The sequence below is a fragment of the Sciurus carolinensis genome, chromosome 4, assembly GCF_902686445.1.
Source record: "Sciurus carolinensis chromosome 4, mSciCar1.2, whole genome shotgun sequence".
NCBI lineage: Eukaryota > Metazoa > Chordata > Mammalia > Rodentia > Sciuridae > Sciurus > Sciurus carolinensis.
In genome coordinates this window covers 169,865,083-169,891,536 of record NC_062216.1, presented here as the reverse complement: position 1 = coordinate 169,891,536, position 26,454 = coordinate 169,865,083, and the positions used below count along the sequence as shown (strand labels likewise).

The 26,454-nt window shown below is 46.3% G+C and overlaps 2 protein-coding genes across 2 annotated transcripts in view; one reads left to right on the top strand and one right to left on the bottom strand.

The window, feature by feature from the left end:
* The window catches only part of Xrcc6 (X-ray repair cross complementing 6), a 50,804-nt gene extending 24,587 nt beyond the window's left edge, over positions 1-26,217 (bottom strand). Inside the window, exon 1 of the mRNA XM_047548207.1 lies at positions 26,089-26,217. The gene's annotated coding sequence lies outside the window, so the exon portion shown is untranslated. The remainder of the gene's footprint in view (positions 1-26,088) is intronic.
* Positions 188-21,775, top strand: Desi1 (desumoylating isopeptidase 1). Its single transcript, XM_047548210.1, has 6 exons — positions 188-517; positions 12,728-12,749; positions 13,395-13,464; positions 16,077-16,186; positions 16,829-16,951; positions 19,295-21,775. The coding sequence occupies exons 1-6, from the start codon at positions 430-432 to the stop codon at positions 19,386-19,388; spliced, it is 507 nt and encodes a 168-aa protein (XP_047404166.1). The 5' UTR covers positions 188-429; the 3' UTR covers positions 19,389-21,775.
* Positions 26,218-26,454: the final 237 nt, after the last annotated feature.

Genomic DNA, 26,454 nt, shown 5'->3' with positions numbered 1-26,454 from the left:
CCCCCAATCAACGCCCCGTACGTCATCACGCACAGCGCGCCCTTCTTCCTGTCATGTTGACACGCCCACTTCCACAATCCCGCTTCCTCGCAAGTCCCTACCTAAAGTTAATGCAACGCGAAAGCCCCGCCCCCTGGAAGCCCCGCCCCGCCGCCGTCAAGACGGTATGCACATGCGCGAAAGTGCGTCCCGCCCCCGCCCCCTCTTCCGTACAGATCCTCCCAGTCCCCCCTCTGTCACCTCACAGTAGTCGTTGCCAGTAGCGGGTGTGGGGGCGCGAGCAGCGCAGGGCGGCCTCTCCCCCGCCCCTCAGGCCGGGCCCGGGCTCGGTCCCCCGGCTCCCTCCTCTCCCCACTCCCGTCGGGTACGGGAAGGTCCAAGCCGCTGCCGGGTGCCCGAGGGCCATCGTGGCCGCCGCCACGGGTCCCAATGGAGCCGCCGAATCTCTATCCGGTGAAGCTCTACGTGTACGACCTGTCCAAGGGCCTGGCCCGGCGGCTCAGCCCCATCATGCTGGGTGAGGGGGCCGGGGTCAGGTGGGAAGGAAGGCAGGAGCCCGGCAAGAGGACGCCGGCCGGCCAAGGGGGGGAGAGGTGGGCACTACTCGGGGAGATTCAGGGCCCAGAGGTTGGAAGGAAAGACCGAGTGGAGAGGAGTGGGTCTGGGGTTTGGGCTCCCAGAGCCCCGCTTTCCCATCTTCACGTTTGACTTAGGAAGAAGGGATAGGAGTCATGCCCTCCCCTGACCCGAGGGATCAGAAAGAAACCCAGCTCTCCAGGGGCCCTTCGATTAGGGGGTGAGGTAAGCCAACTGGATCCTGGCGGGTTCCCTCTTGGACTCTACACTTCTCTTTCCTTGGCGCGGTGTGGGAAGGTGAAGATGCCTTCCGCGTGGTGCCCCTCGTGGTGCAAGGGACACTGCGGAGGAGAGCCCTAGGAGAGCCTTCCCTCCGTGTCAAAAGTAAACTCCCTCTGCAGTCCCTGAGATAGGCAAGAAGAACAGGAGCTGCTCAGAAGGGCCCAACCATCTCCCCTAAGGTGGAGGTCAAGTCAGGTTAACAGGAGCCCGAACTTAAGGATTCACCAGGTTCAGCCTGACAATGCGGTCTTCTCTCAGAAGTTTCAAAATTAATTGCTTTTGCCCCATTGGTAAGAAAGCAATTCTGGGGAAGGATTGGATGCTGTTGTATCAGTAAGGCTTGGTAAGGAAAATATTGCAGTTGTGCTCTATTAAACTATTTTAATGGTGGGAGAGAAAGTCAGCCCTTGTTTCAGTGTAGATCAAACCTCATTTCGACCCAAATACCAAAAGTCTTGTGTCACATAGGAATTGCCAGGTTTGTAATTTCAGGTAATAATGGGCAGAAAAGGATTCCAAGAATTGAAAATTGAACAGTTTGGGCAACATCCATTTAAATGGCTTGTGTTTGTGTTTCCTGGCTTCTGTGGAGACATAGGAGAATGATTTAGTTTATCTCTGGGAGGCAAGGGGGCAGAGATCAGGAAAGCATGACTACTTGCATCTTTTCAATGTCCTTGAGTTTCTAATGTGCCATAGTGAGTTGAACTTAATCCCTCAACTCTGGATCAGTGAGTGGTTTCTGTATTTGGCTTCACAACAGAATCATCTTCAGTACTTGTTAAAAATACAGTTACCAGGCTGGGGATGTAGCTCAGTGGCAGAACACTTGGCATGTACAAGGCCCTGGGTTCAATCCCACACTCCAGAAAACAAAAATAAAACACCTTTATTTCCAACATACATTGTTAAGTGAGATAAGAAAAAAACAAGATTAAAACAGTTCTTTAAATGTGCAAGTGTGTGTTTAAAGCAAAGGATGTATATGTGCTTGCTTAGGAAAAATAATTATCTGGAAGGATACAGGAAAAATTAGTAATAGTGGTAGCTCATGGAAAGGGGAACTTGATGGAAGAGGGGAGGACAGCCAGTGTTGTAAACCTTTTCTTACTGTTTGAATCATGTACTATGTATGCATATTATCTATTTAAAATAAGAAAAGTTTTAAGTATATGGATTCTAAAGCCATACTTCACAAAAGCTAAATCAGAATTTCCAGGAGTTTTGATCCATAAATCTGTGTTTTTAATAAGCTTCTCAGGTAATTTTTAGGTAGCCCACCCATTATTGAACAGAAGTTGTTAAAAGATGTAAGGCAGGGCTAGGAGTATAGCTCAGTAGCAGAGTGCTTGACTAGTATGCTTGCAGCCCCACATTCAGTCTCAACGCTGAAAAAAATAATAAGGCAAATCCAAAAGTAAAACTAACAAAGGTTTGAGGAAAGTGCTAGTCATTAATAGATTGTATCAATCAAGTTCTAACTAAACCCTTGGAATGAAGCCATTTGTTTCGTTTGCTCTAGTGAGGCAACACTTAGATACTGCCTAGATCCAAAAATAAAAAGCCTCTCCCTTTACCCTGTATGTTTTTGTTCTATCACTTTTTAGCTGAAAGGAACCTTAGGGATCATTGCTTCATTCATTCAGCAGGTACATGAGTGCCTACTGTGTCCTATCTGTTAATAGAGTAAAGAAAGATGTTGTTTACCATCATGGAGCTAGTTTGTGTGGTAGACATTAAAAATAAGTATATATGCAAATAAAATAAGTGAAAATTGTGACATGTGTTGTTCAGGAAGCTAACTGGGTAATGAGATATAAAATAAGAGAGAAGTACTTTAAATAAGGGTATGGGGTAGGATGAGGAAGAAGTAGCCACTGGAGGTCAATCAGAGAGTTACAGTAGTCTGGGTAGAAGAGGGTGTAACCTGCCAAGGCCTCGAGGCAGGAAAGAGTCCAGAGTCCTCCTGGTACTGGAACTGAAAGCAGGCCTTTGTAGAGTACAGTGGGTGAAGGGGGAAGTGCCATAAGTAAAGGTGAAGTAATAGACCTGTCCCTCCCTGCTCCCACCCTTTTAAATAGCCGTGAAATCCTGGGAGGATTCAGCCAACCATGGCAACTTTACTACTTTGGCACATCCTGTTACAATAGTGTTTCTGAGGACATCACCTAACTCACATCACAACTAACTCTTCTCTCTCTCTCTCTCTGCTCTTTTTCCTATGTTTCTTTTATGCCTTTTGCAAAAATAACAAAGAAATGGTCAGCAAAACTAATAACTGTACTTTTTAGAGTTGGAAATTTACAGGAAGTGATCCTTGTTTACTGGTTTATCCCATTCAGATACCACTAACCTTAAAGTTGAGTACATCCCAGTTTTGTTAGCTCCCATATATTGATTTCCCATTCCTAAATATATTTGAAACTTTAAAAAATCAATTTCTTTCCTGATTTTTGTAATGAATTATAGAAGTATATTAATAGCCAGCATTTATTGAGAATTTACAATGGACCAGACCGTTCGTTTCTGAGTACTTTGCATGCATTAGGATCTTCACCATATCTTTGTGAGAAACCCTGTTATCACCTCCATTTTTCAGTTGAGGAACCTGGAACAAAGGGAGCTAAGAAATCTGCCCCAAGTCACACAGCTGGCATGTGGCAGAACTGGGTTGTGAACAGGTGCTCTGATTTCCAGAGCTCATGTCACTTTGCTCTACCACCTCTACTGTGTAATGTGTTCCCTTATGATTGGTGTAAAGTGGGTACCTTGATAAAAGTGTTAAAGAGATTCTTAGCCAAATGTTTCAAGTTCAAATGAGAAAAAAAAATTCTGGGTTCAATGTGTATGTGCCATTCATAATCTTCTAAATGTATGATCATCCTTCATAGCCTACCTTTTTGCAAATTAAATTCATGTGACCTTATCAGCAGGCCCTGTCATGCTTCAGTTATGTTAGTTCCCCATTATGTTAAACCTCCTCCAGTTCTCTTTAGCTTTTAGTCTCCTGTAGTTGCCTCCCATGACAGTATTCCTTTTCCACTATTCCTCATTCTCTGTGAAAATGGTCCCACAATGCTTTCTTATTGAGCAGACTGCCTGATTGCACCTTTTCCCCCAAATCACCATTTGCCTGATATAATTAGCTATTGTAATTGTACTTCACTTCTTCCTCTTAATAATTTTAGCTGCTCTTTAATTTTTATGACCACTTTTTGTGCTGGAATACATAGAAATGCAGAGGTTTGTTTTTTAATTGTGCTAAGAGATACTTTGTTATCTTATCTGAAGTCTTGTGCACCATACATCACATTTGTTTTATGTTACAAGTTCATCTTAAAACTATTCCCAGGTTCAAAGACCTGGGACCATAGAATATATGTATTTCTGGGCAGAAAGCAATCTAATAAATATTTCAGGCTTTATTCTATGCTCAGTTCGTTGCTTAACTCTGCTGTACCAATAGTGATAGGAACTCTGTCCTCTGGGAGTTAATTTCTCTAAAAATAACGTATGTGCACATACAATTAGATAACAGAATAAAGTAGATTATGATTGATGCCAAAATGAGTGATGCAGCTGTTTCAGATGTTTGAGCAAGAGTGTCAAGCCCCTGAAGTGCAGTGAATCTGTATCACAGTGATTGGAGCAGATACCCAGTGAGGCTTTGTTGTTGTGGGGGAGAGGTGCACGTGCTACACTGAGCCACATCCCCAGCCCAAGTAAACATTTGTGGGAATGATTGAGACTTGAAAATCAAGTACATACTTGGGAAGCTGAGACAGAAGGATCACAAGTTTGAGGCCAGACTTGTCAATTTAGCAAGATCCTGTCTCATAATTAACAAGGGCTGGGGATGAGGATAAATGGTAAAGCTCCCCTGGGTTCAATCCCCAGTGCTGGGGAAAAAAAAAAATTAAGTAGAATGTGTTGAAATCTGAGGGAGGTTTTTTTCATGGTTTAATGCCATCTATTGTGCTTTGTTTTTGAATTTTATTGTTCTTTGTGTGAACTGTTTGATAGCCACTGAATGAATGAATTTAGTAATCCTGCAGTTTCTTTATGGCAAAATGGAAACAAATGTGGCTTACAGGGCCCTGCTTGTTCCTGCTCCTGCTTATTCTCTAGCCTTATCTGTTGCCACCTCCTGCTTAACAAACCATACCAGCCTTCCTCAGCTGGGCTGTGCAAGGGAATTGAGCCCTAGAAGAAAACTGACTTGTGTGTTTCCTCAATTTTCCCATAAGTACCTTGGAGCACCAGGTCTTCACCCTTGTAGAGCCACAGCAGAGAAGGGCTGTCACCTACCTAACCAGACAGAAGACCAGAAGAAAATGAGGGACTCATTTTCACCTCTGGACTTTTCCTAGGCTATTCCCCTTACCAGGGATACTTTCTCTCCCTGTTTCTTGTCTGACTGACTTCTGCTCATCCTCTGCTTATCCTTGAGGTCTCAGCTACAGTGTTGCTTCCTCTAGGAACCTTCCCCTGACCACCCAGATCTTGGTCACATGTCCCTGGTAACATCCTGTATATTCCTTTAGAAGCATTCATCATCCTGTTTTATAATTGCTTGTTTTCTGACTTTTTCCCACTGTACTGGAAGCTTCATGGGGACAAGAGCTCTTAGTTGTATCCCCAGAGTCTGGCACAGTGCTTGGCATTCAGCAAGCATCAACTGGTTGAACGGTGGGAATGCTGCAGGCCTACCCCAAAGCATCGCTACAAGGCAGGCAGCAATTAAGAGGGAACCCTCTCAGTACTGAGGAAAAAACATCACAAGTTATTTTTATCCTGGGAAAGAATCCTGTGTTGACAAAGAATGTCAATACCAGTGTATTAAGTAGTTTTAAACTTACCTTTTTGAAGATTAAAATATTCTATTAGTTTGTTTGGTACAGGATCGAACTGAGGGATGCTTTACCACTGAGCTACATTCCCAGTTCTATTTTTATTTTGAGACAGGGTCTTGTTAATTTGTGAAGGCTGGGCTTGAATTTGCAGTCCTATTTTAGCCTCCTTGGTGTCTGGGATTACAGGCATGTGCCATCAGCTACCTTGTCAGTTTTTTTAACATGTTGCATGTTGATTTCTTTTTCTTTTTTTCTTTTTTTTTTTTTCTTTTTTTTTTTTTTTTGGTACCACGGATTGAAGCCAGGGGTGCTTAATCACTGAGCCACATCCCCAGCCCTTTTTCATATTTTACTTAGAGACAGGTTCTCGCTAAATTGCTTAGGGCCTTCATAATTTGCTGAGGCTGACTTTGAACTCACAATCCTCCTGCCTCAACCTCCCAAGCTGCTGGGATTACAGGCGTGCACCACCATGCTTAGTACATTGATTTCTTCATAACCTTTCTGTGCCCAAAGGAGAGGCAAATCCTTCTGCTGATATAGTATTGGCTGCAGGGGGCTACTTCTGTTATACAACTGTTTCCTTTTATCTTTTCCCACTTAGATTCAAGGTTTATCCAGAGAAGAATAAACTGATTTTAACCAGGCAAGATTCTGTCTCAAAATAAAAATGTAAGGGTTGGGGATGTAGCTGGGTGGTGGAGTACCACTGCTTCAATCCCTGGTACCACACAAAAAAAAAAAAGCTGACCTTTTAAAGTTAATAAATTTCTCACATTTCTGTTAAACTGCCAACTAAAAGCACTTTGTTGCCTGGGAGAGGAATCTATGAGGCCAGCTGTGTCTACATTTGATTAGTATCAGTGAGAGGTCCCTGCCCCTGGAGTCCCATCACTGTCACCCACTTTGCCCTTCTTAGTAGGCATTTCTTTAACAGCAGCACTATACCAGGTCTAGTCTGTAACCAGCACATATGCCTGTGTGCACAGGCTCCATCCCTCTCAGTCAGTGATGTGGCTGAGTGTTCTCTCCTTGCCTTTTTTTTTTTTTTTAAACATTTTTTTATTTGTAGTTGGACACAATACCTTTATTTTTAAATTTATTTTTATGTGGTACTGAGGATCAAACCCAGTGCCTCACACATGCCAGGCAAGTGCTCTACCATTGAGCCCCAGCCCCTGTCCTGGGCTTTGATGTAGCCACATGTATAATAAGCAGGAGGCTGACTAGTGTAGACCTCATTCCACATTCTCTTATTCCTGATGAAAAATGGGGCCAATGTCCATGTCTTCCACTGGTTTTCCATGTTCATGCTTCATAGTCCTCAAAATGAGTGCATTGTCTGTGCCAACAGGCCTGGAGATGCAGCCATCTGACCACCTACTGTGCAGTCTGCTAGTGGGAAATCATCTGCTTCTATGCCGTGCTAATAGCCATGGAACCTAGTTCAGGTCCCAAATGGCCTTGGGCTGTACTTAAGTCTGAAAATACCAACCCCTTCTCACCTACTCTAGTCTGATCAAAAAAAATTTAAGTCAATTCAGTTCCACTTTCCAGTGCTTATCAGCCTGTCAAGGCCAAGGCCCTCATGGATCTCATTCTTTTCCTCCTAAGAGTAGATTGACATGCAGCAATCCTTCTTCCTACGCTTCTCCAACAAGTTCATCTTCACGTCTTGCTTCGTCTCATTTTTATACTAGACAAACCATGCATCTTTACTCATCTCTTTGTAAAATGATGTAAATAAATCTTTGCCCTACTTACCACTTAAAATGTTGTGAGAATGAGGATAACTGTGAAGGTCTTTAGATGAATTAATAAAAGAAAGAATGCATAAATGAGAGAATATTTTTTTCTGTAGCCGCTATCATAATTCTATGAGTGGATGAAGGTTTTTTGTTTTTGTGTTTTGCAGGGGGGACGGAGAGGTTTTTTTACTTTGAGTCAAAGTCTCACTGCTTTGCCCATGCTGGCCTCGAACTCCAGGGCACAAGTGATCTGCCTCAGCCTCCTGAGTAGCTGGGACTACAAGTTATTCCATCATGTCCAGCAGAGTAGATGAGGTCTTAATTGTATCTTGATGCAGGCAAATAACAAGTGTGATGTCTAGCTTATAGGCAAATTTAGTGATCCATACAGAGAAAATAAAGGAGAATAAAGTAAGATCTGTGTTCTACTTTTGAGTTGTTTTTCAGGTATAAAAGAACTGACAAGATGATCTCTAAGACTTCGCCTCAAATTATTGTAGTAGGACTCCATCTGAGATGATGCATCTGTCACTGAATGTGGGTACCTGAGGGGCAGTAGCAGAGCCAGGTGGAGTACAGTATGCCAGGGTTGCATTGAAAACTAGCCAGGCAGCCAAAGTTAGGAGTAAGAACTCACTAGCACTGCACATCAACTAACAGCACTGACTAAACAGAATAGAATAGGTCATCTCAGCAGATGTTCATGTAGCATCTGTGGTCCAGGTACTTTGATAGGTGATGGAGTTATAAGGATGTATAAGGAACTGTCCTTGTCTTTAAGGCAATTGGAGTCCAACTGGGGAGAAAGACACAAATAGAACAGATATAAAACTTTCAAATTATAGTCAGGCATGGTGGTACATGTCTGTAAGCCCAGCAACTCAGGAGGCTGAAGCAGGAGGGATCATAAATTCGAGGCCAGCCTCAGCAACTTAGGCCCTAAGCAACTTAGCAAGACCCTGTCTCAAAACAAAATTTTAAAAAAGGAAATTAGTGAGACCCTGTCTCAAAAAAAAAAAAAAAAAAAAAAGACTGGGGATGTGACTCAGTGGTAGAGCCCTCCCTGGGTTCAGTCCCTGGTACCACAAATAAAAACAAAAACAAGACTGTGTTTGTGGAGAATGCCAGCAGATCTTAGTACTGAAAACCTGAAACATTTCCAAACCTCTTGTGGGTACCGATCCAAAATCCCCTGGTTGCCTTCCTCCTCAGGCTTTGCCTCATTCTTGCCTTGCCATTCATCATCTCTTTTAACCCTAGAAATGTTAGGAAGCAGACATTATGATTACACCTGTCCAGGGCTGAAGCTGTAACTCAGTGGTAGAGCGCTTGGCTGGCATGTGTGAAGCCCTGGAACTTCCCAGTGCATCCCTGGCACTGCGAAAAACTAAACAGCACTGTTGGATAGAACTTTCTGCAGTGATGGAAATGTTCTAGACCTATACTAACCACTAGGCACATGTGGCTCTTGAGTACTTGAAACATGGTGAGTACAACAGAGGTGTTCAATTTGTGCTTTTATTTAATTTTTATGTTACTAGTCACGTGTGGTCAGTGTCTACTCCATTAGACAGCTCAAACTAGAGTCCTCAACCTCTGCGAGGTCTTTTGTGATACAACCTCCGCTACCTGTCTTATCTATGCTTCTCCTCTCCTCACACCCCAGTCTAGTCACCCTGGCTTCCTTCCAGTCCTTCAGATATACCTAGTCTGCCCAGCCCCTGCATGGCCTCTCCCCATTGCCCACTTGAGTCTTGGCTCAAATGTCACCTTTATAAAGAGGCCCACCCTGACCTCCCCTGAACTCCGTATGTCCTTTGACCAGCTCTTGTTTTTTCCTGTACACTCACTGTTGCTAACACGTTATGACATTAATAATATTATTGTTGTATTGTTGATCCTTTCCTCACTTGTTAAGTGTCATGAAAGAGTTTTTTGTCTCCTTATTTTTGATGTATTCCTAGTACAAAGAATAGTGCCTGAGCATAGTAGTTATTCAATAAACTTTGGCTCACCGATTCTACTAATAGGAAGCACACCTGCCCTGCCTACCCAGAACCTATGTTCTCTCTCGCTGCATTTTTTTTTTTTTCTTTCTTGGTGAATGTAGTGTTCTTCCCAAAGCGTTTGAGAGAAGCTTTATTTGAAAGAAACACAAGAGGAAATAAATCTCCCTGATCTGCCCAGTACCACTAAATCATACATGTCTTAAAGGAAATAAACAAACCACAACTTAGACTATAGCTGTTTTATAAATGGCAGTCTGGAAGACTATATCAGCTCTATTCAAAATGCACTGTTAGTCTTCTCACTTTACATTATAGTAAACAGAAAGAGGAGACTTGTCTTCAAGTCAGGAAAAAGAGTGGTTCCAACTGCATGGATAGGAGAGCCCAGCAGTGGAGGGATGGGCTCCCCCTTGGTGTCCAGTCTGGTTCTGATCAACCTCTGGAATTCCAACTCTGTTTGGATAAGGGCAGAGCTTGCCCCACGTTCTCCTGGGGGCTACCACAGAAACCAGAATCCCTCCATCTGTTTGTGGTCTTGTGGGCCAGAGCAGCAGATCTTTTAGTAAAAAGAAAGTTGGCCTCAGAGCGGAAGACCAATAGAAGGAAGAACTCTGGTACATTTCATTTTTCTTTGTTATTCCATTTAGTCTGTCAAGCATGAAATATTTATACATAAAATAGAGCATTCCATAGTAATTCACTGGATGCTGAAATCATTAGAGCTTGGCCACCCATCGTGAAGAACTTATTTTTTTTCTCAATTGTGAAAGGAGTAGGATTTATTCAAGTGTGAAGAATAGAAACAAACAAAAAGACTAGAAACAACTCTTGCAGGGGCAAGAGGGAACCTATCAGGGGTGACCCAGGAGAACTCCTTTTATCTTTTGGAAGTCTTTACTCTTTTCCCAAAGTCATTAGAACTAATGATATCCTCTATTTTTCAGACTCTATGTACCACCTACTGATTCTTCACATACATTATTATTGGTCACAACCCTGTATTAGAGAAACCAAGGCTTAGAAAGGTGGCCCAAGGTCCTCTACCCTTAGCATGTAGAAAAGCCAGTGTCTGAACCTATTGGGTTCCTTTAGCCACCTCTGAAGACAATGCATGAGCCATCAGCAGGTCATCATGGAGAGGCTCTGGCTCCTTTTTTCTCATGCAGAGAAGAAAATTAGGTTAAAGTTATATCATTTAAAAGTTTTCTAGGGCTGGGGTTGTGGCTCAATGGTTGAGCACTTGCCTAGCATGTGTGAGGCATTGGGTTCAATTGTTAGCACCGCATATAAGTAAGTAAAATAAGGTCCATCAACAACTTAAAAAATATTTTTTTTTAAATGAAAAAGCATGAGCATGGTGGTGCATGCCTGTAATCTCAGCGACTCTGGAGGCTGAGTCAGGAAGATCAAGAGTTTAAAGCCAGCCTCAGCAATGGCAAGGTGCTAAGCAACTCAGTGAGACCCTGTCTCTAAATAAAATACAAAACAGGGCTGGTGATGTGGTCAAGTGCTCCTATGTTCAATGCCCAGTATCCAAAAACAAATTAAAAAAAATAAAAGTTTTCCAGGGGCTGTGGGTGTCTCTCATTGGTAGAGCATCTGCTTAGCATGTGCAAGGCCCTGGGTTCCATCCCCAGAATCAGTCATTCGATCAAAATATCTTAAAGAGCTAGATATTTATTTGATATCTCATAATTTACCTAAGAAATGAAAGTGTAAAACACACAAAAGGAGAAGCTCAAGCCTGCCGCTTTCCTTCCACACAGTGCTAACTTTGATCTCTGGAGAGTCTCAGGGGCACACAGCAAAAGTGGCACTTAGCAATCAGTAAGCATCCATAAGAGCTGGTAGCCCCAGGTAAGTGGGTGACGTTTGCTCAAGGTCCCATGTCCTTCGCACCTTCCCCTCCCTCTGGCCACCGTGCTGCACTGTCTCCCGTGGATGTGACAGTGACCTCCTAACTCTAGTCTGCTCTCTCCATTCTTCCCTCCAATCCATCTTCTCGACTACAGCTACAGTTAATCTTTTAAAAGTGTGGGTGCCATCAAAACGCTCCATCCAGGCCACTCTGCCTTGCACAGCCCTGCTGGCCGCTCTTCCTCTTGTCACCATCACTGCGTCCTGCCCTTCAGGGCCTCCATCTTCACTACTGTACCTTTGCTTGTACTCTTCTCTCTGGCAGAAACGTCCAGCCCCGCCCCTGCTCGCTCATTGGTTGAACTGAAGCTCACAAAGGTAGTTTATCTTTATCTTTATTACACATAGCACCTAATTTTACCACTATTATAGAGCTTATAAACATTGTTTTAGTTCATTATTTACGTGTGTCTCTTTCCACTTGACTTTGAGCTCCTTAAAGGCAGGACAGTAATCTGTGTATTTCCACACCTAATCTTCTGGCTTACTGAGGTATAGAATAAATGTGCATTGGGCTGGGAGCATAGCTCATTGGTAGAATACGTGCTTAGCATATGTGAGGTCCTGGGTTCAATCCCCAGTACCAAACAAACAAAAAAGAAGAAATGCACATTGACTATTAAAATGTATGCATTTGCCAAGTCTGGTTCCATTATTTTCTGAAGGATTTCATCTCAGCAAAGAAATACTACCAGCTTTTATGGTTTTACTCTAGTCTTACTATAGCTGAGACAAATTGAAAAAGCAAAGTTGAGCTGGGCACCCATCAACTCAGGAGACTGAGGCAGGTGTTTGAGGCCAGCCTGGGCAACTTGGTAAGACCCTGTCTCAAAATAAAAAAAACTAAAAGGGCTGGGGATGTAGCTCAGTGTCAAATGCTCTTGGGTTTAATCCGCAGTACTGGAAGAAAGGGGATAAAAGGCAAAGTTGACTTGACCCAAAGAGGAAAGAAGAAGGGGAATAAAACGGGGGTACACGTAAGTGTACTAGCAGAATTTTGTTTTCTCCTAGTACTGGGGATCCAACCCAGGGCCTTGCATGCTAGGCAAGCATTCATCATTGCGCTGCACCCCAGGCCCCCAGCCCTCCCCACAGTGGGGCTTTTTTGTTTGTTTGTTTTAATCTTGCTTTCTGGTAAAGGATTCTGGTTACTTTGAACTTACTAACACAATGCACCCTACCATGACCTGAGGACTGCAGTGGAGGAGAGCTGAGTTCCTAGGAATTACTCCCAGGAGACTTAAATAGGTTCCTCTGGGTTTGAGTGCCCTTCTAAATTTACTCAGACTGAGGAGCCATTTAATCCAATCCCAAGTGGCTAAATCTCTCCTTTTCTCCACAGGGAAACAACTGGAAGGCATCTGGTGAGTTGGGTGGGGCTGCGCACATGGACTGCTTTGGGAAACCACCCTGTACTCTGCTCGCTTCAAGTCCCACCTGTGACTTCCAGCTTGAAACCTAGCTCTCTGCGGCATGCATCTTCTAAAGCAGTGGTTCTCCACCGGGGAGTTTTTGCCCCTTCACCCTACCACTGGATGTTTGGCTGTGTTCAGAGATATTTTTGTCACAACTAGAGGAGGATGATTGAAAATATTTGGGAAAAAATTGAATCTGTATTGAACATGTACAATATTTCTTATTCCCTAAACAATAGAGTATAACAACTATTTTCATAGCATTTACATTTCATTGGGTATTAAAGGTAATCTTGAAATGACAAATTATACTTGAGGATGTGTACAGGTTCTATGCACAAATTACACTGTTTTCTATAAGGGACTTGAGCATGTGTGGATTTTGGTATCTGCAGGAGGGTGGGTGTTCTGGAATCATTCCCCATGGATACAGAGGGACAACCATATTTATCTTACTCATATCATTATTAGTTTTATAAGACTAGTCACCACAGTCGCATCCTTGGGCAATAATTATTCTCATAGCAGTATGCTGCTTGCTTTTTCTTGGATAAGTTTCCCTTTTCTGGCTCACTGTGTCTCTCTGTGTGGCAGGCACACCTCCATAGTTGTGCACAAGGATGAGTTCTTCTTTGGCAGTGGCGGTATCTCCAGCTGTCCCCCGGTGAGTGCCTTCCCCCACACCCTGACCTCCAGTCTTGGGTTCCTCGGAGGACTGAGAATTTTGCTTTGACTGTACTTGGCCTCTGGCCCAGTGTATAGAGAGGCCTGTGGTATAGTTCCTCATGAAGACCTTAAGACTTGTTCAGGGTCTTGGGTTGGAGCTCACTGGTAGAGCTCTTGCCTAGCATGTTCAAGGCCCTGGGTTTGATCTCCAGCACCACCAAAAAAAGAAAAGAAAAAGAAAGGAAGAAAAGAAAAGGAAAAAAAATGTATTCAAGAAAACCTTGCCCTTCTTTGGTCCCATTGCACCTGTGGGTCCTCCCTGTCACACTACACATGTTATAGTGGCAGGAGCTGCTTCTGCATCTCCACAGGGAACTGTGTAAGCTCCTCATGAGCCGAGACTTGGTTTCACCCTTACATCCCATTGTAGCACAATACCTGGCTCGCAGTGGGAGCCCCATCCATGTTGAGCTGAACAGAGAGGTAAAGTGACTTGCTTAAAGTTACACAGCCAGTAAGCAGCAGAAGTCCTAGAACTCAGGTCTCACTGATTCAAATCCCAAACCCTTTTCCAGAACATTCTTTCAAAAGATATCTGAGGTTGTTACAGGAGATGCTCAAGCAAAGGCCAAACCACCCATTCATTCTGATTCTCATAAGTGGAAAGCCATTCTTGATTTCTTCTCTCCTCTTTTCTCAGAGCTTTCACCTTAGTCCAGGCCATCCTCATGTCTAACCTGCACCTTGGCAATAGCTCCTGCGCTCCTTGAATCTGCTGTCTCTCTCTCACTATCCTCCACATGGGAGGCAAAGTGATCTTTTCAAAGTGAGCATCAAATCCTGATACTCTATTGCATTAACCACTTGCTCTTGGAGTAAAACTCAGAAAGCTCAGCATGGCCTCCAAGGCCCCCTCTGCTCTGGCCTGTCTCCCTCTCTGGCCAACCTCTTTCAGGTTGCTCTCTCCCCAGCTCTGCCCACTTCCCATTCCGTAGGCACCCATTGGACATTTAAACCTGTACTCCAACCTTCACCTACATGTGACTCTTTGTCCTTTAGATCTGAGCTCAGTGTCCCTTTTTCACGCAATTCTTGCTTGACCCTTCAGAAGGGGAAGGTCCCATCATTTGTCCTAATGGCATTCTGTACCTTCCAAACATGACCTATATTGTACCTTATAAGTATACACTGGTTTATGGGATATTTTTATCTGCCTTCCCTGCTGGACCATAAGTTCCATGAGGGCAAGAATCTCATATTCCCAGTGCCTGTCTTAAGGCACAGCACATGGAAAGTTCTCCACACATGTTTGTCACATGAGCGGATCACTGGAAGTCATGGTGACATCCTAGTTTCTTGCCACTCTGAGATAATTATCCTCTGACTCCCTGTCCTACTCACCATGCCTTCCCCAGTGACTATAACAATGCCTACTATGTAGGAGTTTCTCAGTGACTGTGACTTATGACCTTATCAGGCAGCCCTGCTCTGGGTTCTCCCTTCCCAGATCTGTTCTCATCTGTTCCTGTTACTTCCCCTTTGACTGGTGTCCCTGCTGGGCATCGATCTCTCCCTCAGCATCCTATGGCATTGACTGAGAGTTTTCTGTAGGTGTCTCAGGTCAGCAGCTCCTCTGTCCAATCCATCAGTGTATTAGCCTCAGAGTTCAAAACTGAACAAAATTGTGGAGATACTTGCTAACCTGCTAGATCTCTCACGGTCCTTCACATTTTCCCATTGTTACAAAGATGTGTCACAAGAAGAACTGGTCATGTACTTTTCTGAAATGTAAGGCATGGAGAGCTGGCCTATCAAGTGTGAGCCATTTCCAATGTTCTGTTCTGTCCTCATGATCAGGCATGTTGGGGATGAAAGGAGACTGCAAATTCTGGGTTTCTCTCTTTTTATCAACTGGATGAGTGGATTGCATAAGGAGTCAGACCTGCAAAGAGGATCAGCTCCCGGTCCACCAGCAGCAGGAAGCCCAACGTCCTAGCTGTGCTGCCAGCACGTGACAGCTGACGGTCCAATAGGAAACGCTAAGCCACTGTGATTTTGATACAAACAGGAAATAACCCTCTTCATCTACCCAGAGTGCTCTGAAAGTTAAATAAGAAGTTGGAACAGAGCATTTGTGGTTTTCTATAGGGGACCACATTAAAAAAAAATTCAGGTGGGGCATGGTGGTGCACACCTATAATCCCAGTGATTTGGGAGGCTGAGGCAGAAAGATCACAAGTTTGATGCCAGCATAAGCTACTTAGCAAGACTGTGTCTCAAAATAAAAAATAATAAGACCAGAGATGTAGTTCAGTAGTGGAGCATCTCTCAGTTCAGTGCCCAGTACTGAAAAAAGTGAAAATTAAGAAATGACCAGGGATGTAGCTCAGTGGCGGGTAGGAAATGCATGGCCCTGGATTCACTCCCCAATACCAGGAAAGGGGAAAAAGGTAGCGGAAGACTGGACTGGGTGTGTAGCATGTAGCTCGGAGGCAGGACACTTGCCTAGCATGGCTGAGACCCTGGATTTGTTCCCCAACACTGTAAAAAACAAACAAAAGAAACAAAGATAGGGACTTAACGACTGTTTTTTTGACTTGGCTCTTTTAGGGAGGAACATTGCTTGGGCCCCCAGACTCTGTGGTTGATGTGGGGAGCACAGAAGTTACAGAAGAAATCTTTCTGGAGTACCTGTCCTCCCTGGGGGAGTCTCTGTTCCGGTGAGTGAAGACGGGGTGGAAGCCGTGTCTATTTCCCTGACTAGATTATCGGCCCGTGGAGGGCAGCCACTGTGTCCTGACCCTGGAGCACTCAGCACAAAGCCTGGTTCAGTGTTTACTATGTGAATACGAAGAGGAGGCAGTGGTTACCATGCCACAAAAAGGCCCAGAGTTGTTGGCAACAGATACTGTATCCCAGCACACTTTCTGCTGAAACTTTTAGAGGAAAGAGGGGCTGTTCATTCCTGCTGATTAAAAATCAGTAAATGGTGTCCTCAGCCTCTATTGACCTAGTGCTTTGTCCTGAACATCAAAAGCAGGGTTTGTAGCAGGGTTGGGATGAAATGGAAACTGAAGCAGATTTTCTTTTAAGAAGCTTTAGTCAATTTTAGTAAGGGTTACACCCAAACACCGGAGCTCTGCTCTTGTGAATGTCAGTTCTGAAGCTGGAGCCATGTTTGTCAATTCACCCTTCTCTCATAACTTGGTTGTCAAGGTCCAGTGGCACAGTCCTTGGCATGAAGGACCCTCTCAGTCCTCACCCTCGGCTGTGCTCACCTCTCCACTTCCTGACTTGAGTAATTTCACATCGATGCTTATTGGCTTTCTCATCTGTTTCCACATCTTTCTCACAATGTGCAGAGGTGAAGCCTATAACCTCTTTGAACACAACTGTAACACCTTCAGCAACGAAGTGGCACAGTTCCTGACTGGGCGGAAGATCCCTTCTTACATCACTGACCTGCCCTCTGAAGTTCTCTCCACGTAAGTTGACCTCTGTCTGTGACCTTCCTTGGCCAAACTTGAAAATCCCCACTCAGTGCCCCTCCCCTGTCCACATCTGCCTCCCCTGCTGGCAGCAGAATCCTTCCAACCAGACAGACCTGTCCTGATGGCAGGTTCTACCACCAAAGGCCACCATTCTCCCCACCTACTGATGTGCACCTGTGTCATGTCCACCCTGCTTGAAGTTAGACCATTAGCCTGAGTACAACTGCACAATTTAGAAACCCACTTCAAGATTCAGACAAAATCCTGGCACCTGTCTTTCCCATCATGTGCAAGTGTGCCCTCCCCTGCAGTGCCAACTTAAGTGCAGTGTTCAGTAGATGGCAGAGATGAGGTCTAAGGAAGGGCAGGGTGGCTTATTTCACAACTGTTGTTGCTTTCTTCTACTGCACCCTGACCACTTTGACTCCCTCAAAACCAGGTCTGGGCTGGGGATACAGGACGGAAGTAGAGCACTTTCCTTGCAAGCATACAACCTTGGGTTCAATCCCCAGCACTGCAAAAACAAAAAGACCAAGTTCTGCTTGCACAGTCAGTCCTCAGTAGTTTTTTGTTTTATTCAGCACTGGAGATAGTCCTCAGAGGCGCTCTGCCACTGAGCCATATCCCCAGCCCTTTTCATTTTTATTTTGAGATAGGGTCTCACTGAGTTTGCCAGGCTGGCCTCAAATTTGCAACCTTCCTGCCTGAGCCTCCTGAATTGCTGGGATTACAGGTGTGTGCCACACACCTAGCTTTAGTAGTTGTTTTCTTCAAGGACACTTTGTAGCTCCTCTGCCTTGATATTACCTCAGCCCTGAAAGGCCTGTAGGCCACCATCCAGGTGGTGTCATCCCCTGAGAGGGCACACACCTCCAAAGCCATCTTACCCTCTCCCTCCCTTTGCTATTGATTGGTCGTGCTACAGGACCATGTCTATTTACAGCCTCCTGCTCAGTTTTTCCTGAACTAGGGTCATGCCCAACGGGATGTTTAGCTGGCAGGTTTAGCCAGCTCCACAAGGTGAGCTGTTTTTCACAGCTGGGTAGAAACCTCTCAGGAAACACTTGCATAGGAAACAAAGCTGCCGAAGAGCCCCAGCCTCCCAGCCTTGGCCCTGACCTCCTGTTCCTTGGTGGGTATGTGCTATCCCACAGCCCTGCTGATGGATCTAGGTTATGGGGCCCTGAACAAACTTGAATAGCTGGAGTGTTCTTGCTGTTATTATTTGATGGGTGGAGTTCCTGGGCGTGTCTCAGTTAGAGTTGATGTTTCTAGGTTTCATCTGTTTACACTTTGGAGTACTTACTCCCTTGAACTTGGAGGTGATTTTCAAAAGCCAGTGCTGGAGGTGTGTTGTTGACCACCTTGTTTAAGGGTGCAGTAACCATGAAAGCCTCAAACCCCAGTATTTGCAGTGATTTTTCCAGCTAAGTTACTATGAGAGCAAGCCTGGTGCCCTTTAGAAAACGACATCGATGTCTCCTGGCAACCTGGCTTTGGTCTTTTTTCTGAATATTCCCTGGAAGACCTCAGTGCCTAGAACAATCTAGTTGTGTGCCATTCCCACTCCTGATTTTATCTTCTTCATATTCTTTTGTTTGTTTCTTTCTTTCTTTTTAGTTATACATAATTCATCTTTTTCTTGCCTCAGCTTCCTTGGTTCAACTTAATTTTTATTTTCTTCACAAAAATTAAAGATACAAGTACTTCAAGTTCAGAAAAGCTCTAGTTCGGGGCTGGGGTTGTGGCTCAGGGGTAGAGCACTTGCCTACCGCGTGTGAAGCAGTGGGTTCAACCCTCAGCACCACATTAAAATAAATAAATAAACTAAAGGCTTTGTGTCCATCTACAACTAAAAAATAAATAAATAAATAAGAAAAAAAGCTGTAGTTCCCTATGGGTAAGCAGCCTGTTCAAACCATAGCTCACCAGATCTTAGAGCCATGGACAGCAAAATGGTAGTGCCCACCAAGGAGGGACACCCACCAGTAACAGTACAGAGCAGGCTACTTGAGAGATTTCCCTGTATTAGTCAGCTTTCCATGACTGCAACAAATACCTGAGATAAACAACTTATATTGAGCAAAAGTTTATTTTGGCTTAGTTTCAATCCAGGGTCACTTTGCCCCATTGCCTTTGGGCCTGCAGTGAGGCCTCATGGTGAGAAGCAAAACTGCTCACCTCACGGTAGCCAAGAAGCGGAGAGAGGAAGGGGAGAGGCTGTGGCCCCCCTGTATCCAACCCACAGCCCCGCTCTTGCCAGCACCCACCCTCCACTCCCTGTCCACGGGCAGACCACACCCAGAGCCCACCCAGCTCATGTCTGTTTCCCTGCAGGCCCTTCGGACAGGCTCTCCGGCCCCTCCTGGACTCCATCCAGATCCAGCCTCCTGGAGGGAACACTGTGGGCAGACCCAATGGCCAGAGCTAACAGGACTGCACAGGACCGCCCGCCTCTACAGGGCTTTTCCTTTTTAAACAAAACAAACCCTACCAGATTTCTATTTTATAATTTTACATCAGAGCTAACAACCAGGGGACGGCTTTTTAAAATCCCAGGGAAGGAGATCGGCAGGCCGCATGTAGGACAATGCTGCTAAGAAACAGAACAAAATGCCACCCCTTCTAATAGTATTATACTAATTTATTAAGGCTGTCTTGTCTGTGAGTTCACTTTTGACGCTGTTTCCTAAGCGTCCTCCACACTGGAGAAAGGGAGGGGGTTTCTTTAAGCAGAAAGCAAGAGGCACAGTTTGGAGGAGCCCCAACCTAGAACCTCCTTCCAGAGAATACCCACACTCCACCCAGGTTGCCACACCTGTGGGACCCAGGTGAGTTTTACACCATCGTGACCAGAAGCAGTTACTCTCTAGTGTTAAATGCACCACAAGATTTGGTACACATGGGACCAGTTGCAGGATGACTAACCCAGCCTGAGTGAACTCTTCAGCCACAGCTCCCTCACCTTCCCTCCCTTGTCCAGCCCATGGGGCCAGGGCTGGAGCAGCCAGAGCCTCAGGATCAAAGGAGAGTGACAGCAAGAAAACAGGATAAAGCCATTCCCCCTTCCACCTAGACTGATCGCAATCCTCTGCCAGCCTGCCTTGCTGCCTCCCACAAGGCTGTCTCTCTCAGCATACTGACTGGTCATAGCTGAAGGTCTGGGCTTGCACGTCAGAGACCCAGGCCTTCCATCTGCAAGCAGTGATGAAGGTAATTTGCAGTCACTTAGAACCACCCACCAAGACCAATGCAGTATTCAGCTAAGCCAAGGGGTCGTGATTCCCTGCTCTAGGAAAATACCCCTGATGTAGAAAGAATAATGATGCAGAATCAAGGTGGCAAGAAAATTTAGAATTGTTTCCAATAGGAACTTTTACAGTATCCTAAACATGTTTTGAAGGCACATGTCATTTCCATTGTCATTTTGGCTTTAAAGAGGCATGGTTGGGGTGTGAGTGGACGTTTTCCTAATGACTTGCTGCTAGAAATTCATGGGCAGGGAACAGTCTGGAAGTCCTGGATCTGGAGAGGCTTTCAGACTCCCTTTCTTTACTAAACCTCCTAGTCAGTGTTGAGGAGCAAGGGAGGAGAAAGAACTCAGAACTGCCAGGTGCCTGAGTCTCACCTCTGCATTCTTGGGTCCCTGCCACTTCTAAAACTTGAGTTCAGTTGCTCCTTCTGGAGCAGAGGGCCTTTCCTCCCTGAAAAGCTGCTGCTCATCCCTGGCCCCATCCCCGCCGTCTCTGCCATTAGCCATAGCAGTTGGCATCATCAGGGTCTCAGCTAGAGGGAAAGATGTCATTCTGCCTTAGTATTTGCCTGTGACCTGACCAGGGCCATGTCCACTGGGATGTCTAGTGACATTTGGAGGCCAAATGAATGAGCAGTTTCATTCTCCTTAGACCCACTGGATTGCTGGTGGGCATGGCAGTGATAAATTAGAGTGGAAACCAACAGGAATGGTTTAATACTGATTTATTTATAGGCTCTGCCCAGGAAGAACGGGTGTCCGAAGCTGGGTTTCTTCTGGGCAGGGTTGGTCTCAGCCATTACCCTGCCTCCCATAAGCTTGCCCTTCCAGCCTGCCCGGCCCCGCACTCCCTCTTCCCAGCTCCTGCTCCAGAACTCTCTGCCCAGAGCGCTCCCCTCTGTCTGGAGGGCGGTGGGCTGTTTTCTCCCATGTCTGGGCTAAGCAGCTGGTTTTGCTCCTCCCAGCAAGTCACCCTCAGACACAGAACTATTTTGAGTTCTTTTGAGTGGCTCCCCTGAGAAAATTTGAGACATTTGAGTCCTAAAAAAAAACAAAAAACAAAAAACAAAAAAAAAAAACCTTTCATGTCCAGCAGCCATTTGTGCCAATGCCTGTGCCCTGGGGTCGGTGGGGAGATGGAGGGATGAGCACTCTCCCCTGTTCTGCAGGAGGCAGACTCTCCATCCCTCTCTGGAGGCCCCACTGTCACTCACTGTGGAAGCCCAGGCCCGGGCTCGGACCCCAGCACCATCCTCTCCTTCTCTGTCTGTCCCAGAACCTCAGGGCATACTTGTGACCAGCTAACTCCATGTGGGCATGTACAGGCAAACAGTGGGAAATGAGTCATGTATCTGTGTCACACAGTGGACACCTCTGTAGAGGTCCATTGGTTTAAAGGGACAGAGAAGGAAGAGGGATGAGACCATCCCCCTCTCCCAGAAATAAAGCTTGTACCTTCAAGATTCCTTTATGCCCTTGAAGTCAAACTAATAAGTGTCTAGTATGGAGGTGTTTGCTGGTTGTCATTGGTGTTTTTTCTAATGCAATAAACATTTCTGCCTGCTGCTTTGTGTGGTGCTTGGATCCCATCTGGGTGTGTGTCCAACCTGAAGCAATCCCAGGCTTTTCTCTCTGTTTTCCTCTGAGCTTAATCTTGCTGAGTCTGGAACCTCTGCCTTTGCTTGACTGTAAACCTTGTGGATAAGCAATGATAGCAAGGAAGGAAGTATGGCTTTCATTCTTGATTGATGGAAGATGGGTAGTTGGGTGTGGCGATGCACACCTATAATCCCAGTGACTCAGGAGGTTGAGGGTGGAGGATTGCAAATTTAAGAACAGCCTCAAGTTCAAAACGGCAAGTTTTGAACCCTGTCTCAAAATTTTAAAAAAGGCTGGGGATATAGCTCAATGGTAAAGCACCCTTGAGTTCAATCTCCAATACCCATGCCCCACACCAATGAAAAAGCTAAAAGTCTCAGAAGGAATTCTTGTTCCAGGTCACCTTGCAGCTAGTGGTTTCAAATTCTAAGATCTTCCCCAGGAAAACCTTGGCAATCAGGAGGTGTGTGACCTCAGTCGCCAAAAATGTTCACTTCTCTCATCTTGGCTAAAGCTTGGGTCTCTGGCCGCAGGGTCCTCTCCCCACCTTGCTGCAGTGACCTCACTGAACAAGTGTTGGACTGACGGTGGCTCTCAGAGTGAACCCAGTTGGCCAACTTCATGTGAGCCCTTTCTACGGGCCTGACCTGTGCTGGGTGCTTTCACACATGCAGGCTTGAGGTGTGGGAACTGGTCCTATTTGACAGGGCATAGAACCAAAATTGTCCCACTGCCCAGTGGCTGAACCTGTCCTTTAATCCAGGCCTTGTTCACTGCTGCGGCCTCTCCACCGAGGCACTGTGTTTTCCCAGGGTGCTAGCTTACACATAAAACAAGGTTCCGGCTCTTTCCAGAGGGTGCAGAGTACCAATGGCTTTACTGACACCTGCTTCCTGGCTCAGAAGGAGAAGTCCTTGATATTCTTACCCAGGTCACACACTGGAGGACAAGTCCTGGCTTTGCCACTGGGGGGCCTGTCCAGTTCAGTTTGTCTCCTCCATAAAATGGGGAGATGGCACCCACCCCATGCTTATGAAGTGCTGCAGCTGTGCTTGCATCTGCCTCTGGAGGCAAGGGCAGAAAACAGCAACCCACGGCCAGCCATTCTGGGGTGACTTCATTCAGCCCTAGAGTCGTTCCCTGGGAGCCATGTGTGGGGCCCCTGTGCTCTGTGCCTGGTGCAGTGGTGAGCACTGCTGGCAGGACCCTGCCTAGGCAGGCAAGACTGGGAATGGGGTGACAAGCTAGGGGACCCCAGATTGTGAATGGTGCCAGAGAAGAAATAAAGCCAGGTGGCAGCATCGTGTGTGAGGAGGGACGGGTTATCTGGGGGACAGCTTCTCGGAGGACATAACATGAGACCAGGAGGACGATGACCACAGGTGAGGACTAGCTAGTGAGGACAGTCACGGCAGCTGAGCAGAGAGCAGGACAGGTGCAGGGCAGAGACTGGGGGTGGGGTGAATAGGGAGGGGTGCAGATGGTGAGAGGCAGCCACAGAAAGGCCATGAGGGGAGCAGCAGTATGCCTGGGTCTGAGGAGAAGCCCTGGACAGGAGTTTGGAGCCAGGGAGCAGCCCGGGGAAGCATTGCCCTGCCTCCGTGGGCCTCCCGCAGGCGACCCAGCTTTGATTTGGGGCGTGCCTCCATTTCTCAACTTTCTTTTTCCACAGTGAAAATACTTGGTGATTAGAGCATAAAGATAACATGTTTCAGGGCTGGGGGTGCAACTCAGTTGACAGAGTGCTCGCTTAGCATATGCAAGGCCTGGGTTTGATCCCCAGCACTGGAAGAAAAAAAGTATTCAGAAAATTTCAGTAGACAAAGTACAAAGATGAAAAAAATCACCTGAAATTTCATCACCCTGAGAAACTACTGTAGCACATTGTCAACGACCTTGCAGATGCTACATGCTGGCCATGCTCTTTGGTACCTCACTTTGTTCTCCTTACACACAATAAGGAAGCACGGGTGAGGGTGGCGCTAGGGGTAAAAGGAATTCTAAGAAGAGAACTTTCCAGCAAAGTTCCCCAGCGCCTGAGGGACTGTCAGGTGGCAGTGTGTGGGGCAGGGACCTGCTTGGGAGTGAGATGATAGCATAGGGGAATACCTGCCTGGGTTGGCTGGGAACTAGACTGTGAGACTCTTCTCATGCCCAGATAGTGGTTCTGGCCTCAAAGAGTGAAATACAGCCCCTTTGAAATGAAAAACTCCAAAGTTTTTTCAGCTCCTGAACTTCCTATGCTGAGAATGGCGAGGTAGGTCACCAGGGAAGCTTAAAGTGACATGTTCTCAGGCTAGCACAGCCTTGCTGAAACTACATGCATGTATCTCCTGACTTTCGTTTCTATAAATTCTCAACCCTTCTGTAACACCTGGGAGAAACAATCTGTCTGCTTCTCCCCAATTCCCCACCCAACCCCTAGTACCGGATTAAACTGAGGGGCACTTCATCACTGAGCTGCACCCCCAGTTTTTTTTTTTTTTTTTTTTTTCTGGTACAGGGATTGAACCCAAGAGCACTTAACCACTGAGTCACATCCCCAGCCCATTTCATTTTTTGAGACAGGGTCTTGATAAGTTACGTAGGGCCTCACTAAGTTGCTGACGCTAACTTTGAACTTGGAATCCTGAGCCACTGGGAGGGATTACCAGCATGCTCTACCACACTCTGCTCCCAGTTCTTTGTATTTTTTATGACAGGGTCCCAATCCTCCTGCCTCAGCCTCTGCTTCTCCCCAAGTTGATAAAACTGCACAAAATTCATTTTTCCTTTTTACATCCTTTACGTTCTTATGCGGGCCCACGGCCAATCAGGATCCCAGTAGCTTCCCTGGTTTTGCTGCCAATAACAAGAAGGCAGACAAAGAGCCCAGCAGGGGTCTGACACACTACTGAACGTGATTCCTTGACCATGGCACCTGGAAGGCTTTGGAAAGATGGAAACCGGTCTGGAACTGATCCTGGTGTGCGAGGGTTTCCCCTTTCCCCAGTTGGAGAGCCAAGTACGGACACGCTGCAATGAGAGAGATGAACACCAGGTGGCGCTGTGGACCTGCATGCCGGGCCCAGCCCACCTCCAAACTCCAGGCATGCCGGGTTTTGCACCTACCCGGTTCACTGCATGGCCCCCCAAGAGCCGGGGGTGGGGTGGGGGGGCAGGGATGACAGCCAAACTCCTTGCCCTCACATTATCAAGGCCCTTCTCATGATCCAACCCCATGCCCTGCTGCAGGTGCTGGTCCCTTCTGTCACTCAGGTGGTTTCACAATCCCCATGGCTCAGTCCACATCTGCTCCACCTGGATCTGTTGTCCCGGGGGGTTGCCTCCCAAACACTCCCTCCAACCGGCACCCAACAGAAGTTGGTTGGAGGGGGTAGGTCATAAAAGAAGAAACTGGACCTCGATTCCAGCCGACCTGGATTGGGGCCTTGACACCCTGAGACCTTGATCAAGCCCTTCCCCTCTCTGAACTTGTTTCTTCAACTGTAGAAAGTTGTGTATCAGATGGTCTCAAAGATCCCTCCCACCAGTGGCTTGAACAATCAGGAAAGAATTGACCCAAGTTCTTCCAGTACTTGGGGCTGGGCTCTGACGCAAAGAAACCACCGACCTGTCCCCACAGGCTAAGAGAGCCCCAAGGGACCTGAGCCAACCCAGCAACAGGCTCCACTCCCTCCAACAAACACCATCTCTGAGCATGCGCCCTTTGCCTTCAAGTGTTCAAATTCAGTGATCTTGTTTATTGTGAAAACAAGGTAAACCCTGAAGGTATTTTGAAAGGAAAAACAAATAGTGACATCCCTTTGCAGGGCCTCTTTAAACACCTCCCTCCCTGCCCCCCTCTTCTTCCCGGCAGCCAGAGGCAGCACTGGTCCCATCCACAGATAAGGAATGGCCAGAGTGGGAGGCAGCTGCTCAAGGCCAGCCAGGAGGAGCTGTGAGGAAGAGTAGCCCCACAAACTGTCAGTTTGACTAACCCCCATGACACAGAGGCTGCCTGCCCCGCAAGAGATCTTGTTCCAGGTAGAGAAAAACAAGGTTGGCAGCCCCTGTATTCTTTGGAAGTATTAACTTCTACGTTGCCTGCTACCAACAGGGACGAGCCAGGAGAAAGCATAGGATCTGAGAGTACAGAACTGAGATGGGAAATCACTGCATGTCTCTGGTGTCAGCACCTATCTCTTAAAATTGGGTACTTCTGAAAGATATTGGGAAATGCAAGAAAAAAGCCCAAGGTGGAGCTACACCATGCACGCCAAACATGAATGTCACTAACCTGCAAACCTCAGGCTCGTGTCTGGCCCAGAAGAACCAAGGGTCTTCTTTCCTGAGAAGAACCCTTCCAGGCTGGGGTCTCAGGCCCTCTGGTTCAGTCCTGGCTGCCTCTGGCACTCTCAAAGTCACCCTTCTGACCAGTCCTCCCTCCCTGTCTCTCTCCTTCCTTTCCCCAGGGCCCAAGAATGAGTCCTCCTCTTAAAGGGGCATACTGTAGGCCGCAGGGATCTTCCCCATCTGCTCTTCCTGGGCCTCTGCTCCAGGGCCAGTCACTCTCCCTCTCTGGGTTTCAGGTGAAATGCTTGTGGTTGAGAATTCAGGTGAGAAGCTGTAGAAACCACAATGTAGAAGACTAGTTCTCTACAAG

What these genes read in the sequence shown, in the direction of transcription:
- Desi1 (XM_047548210.1), top strand. Translation starts at nt 430, where the DNA reads ATGGAGCCGCCGAATCTCTATCCGGTGAAGCTCTACGTGTACGACCTG. An exon ending in GCTCAGCCCCATCATGCTGG is followed by an intron (nt 518 to 12,727) that starts GTGAGGGGGCCG and finishes TTTTCTCCACAG; the next exon opens with GGAAACAACTGGAAGGCATC. An exon ending in AAACAACTGGAAGGCATCTG is followed by an intron (nt 12,750 to 13,394) that starts GTGAGTTGGGTG and finishes TCTGTGTGGCAG; the next exon opens with GCACACCTCCATAGTTGTGC.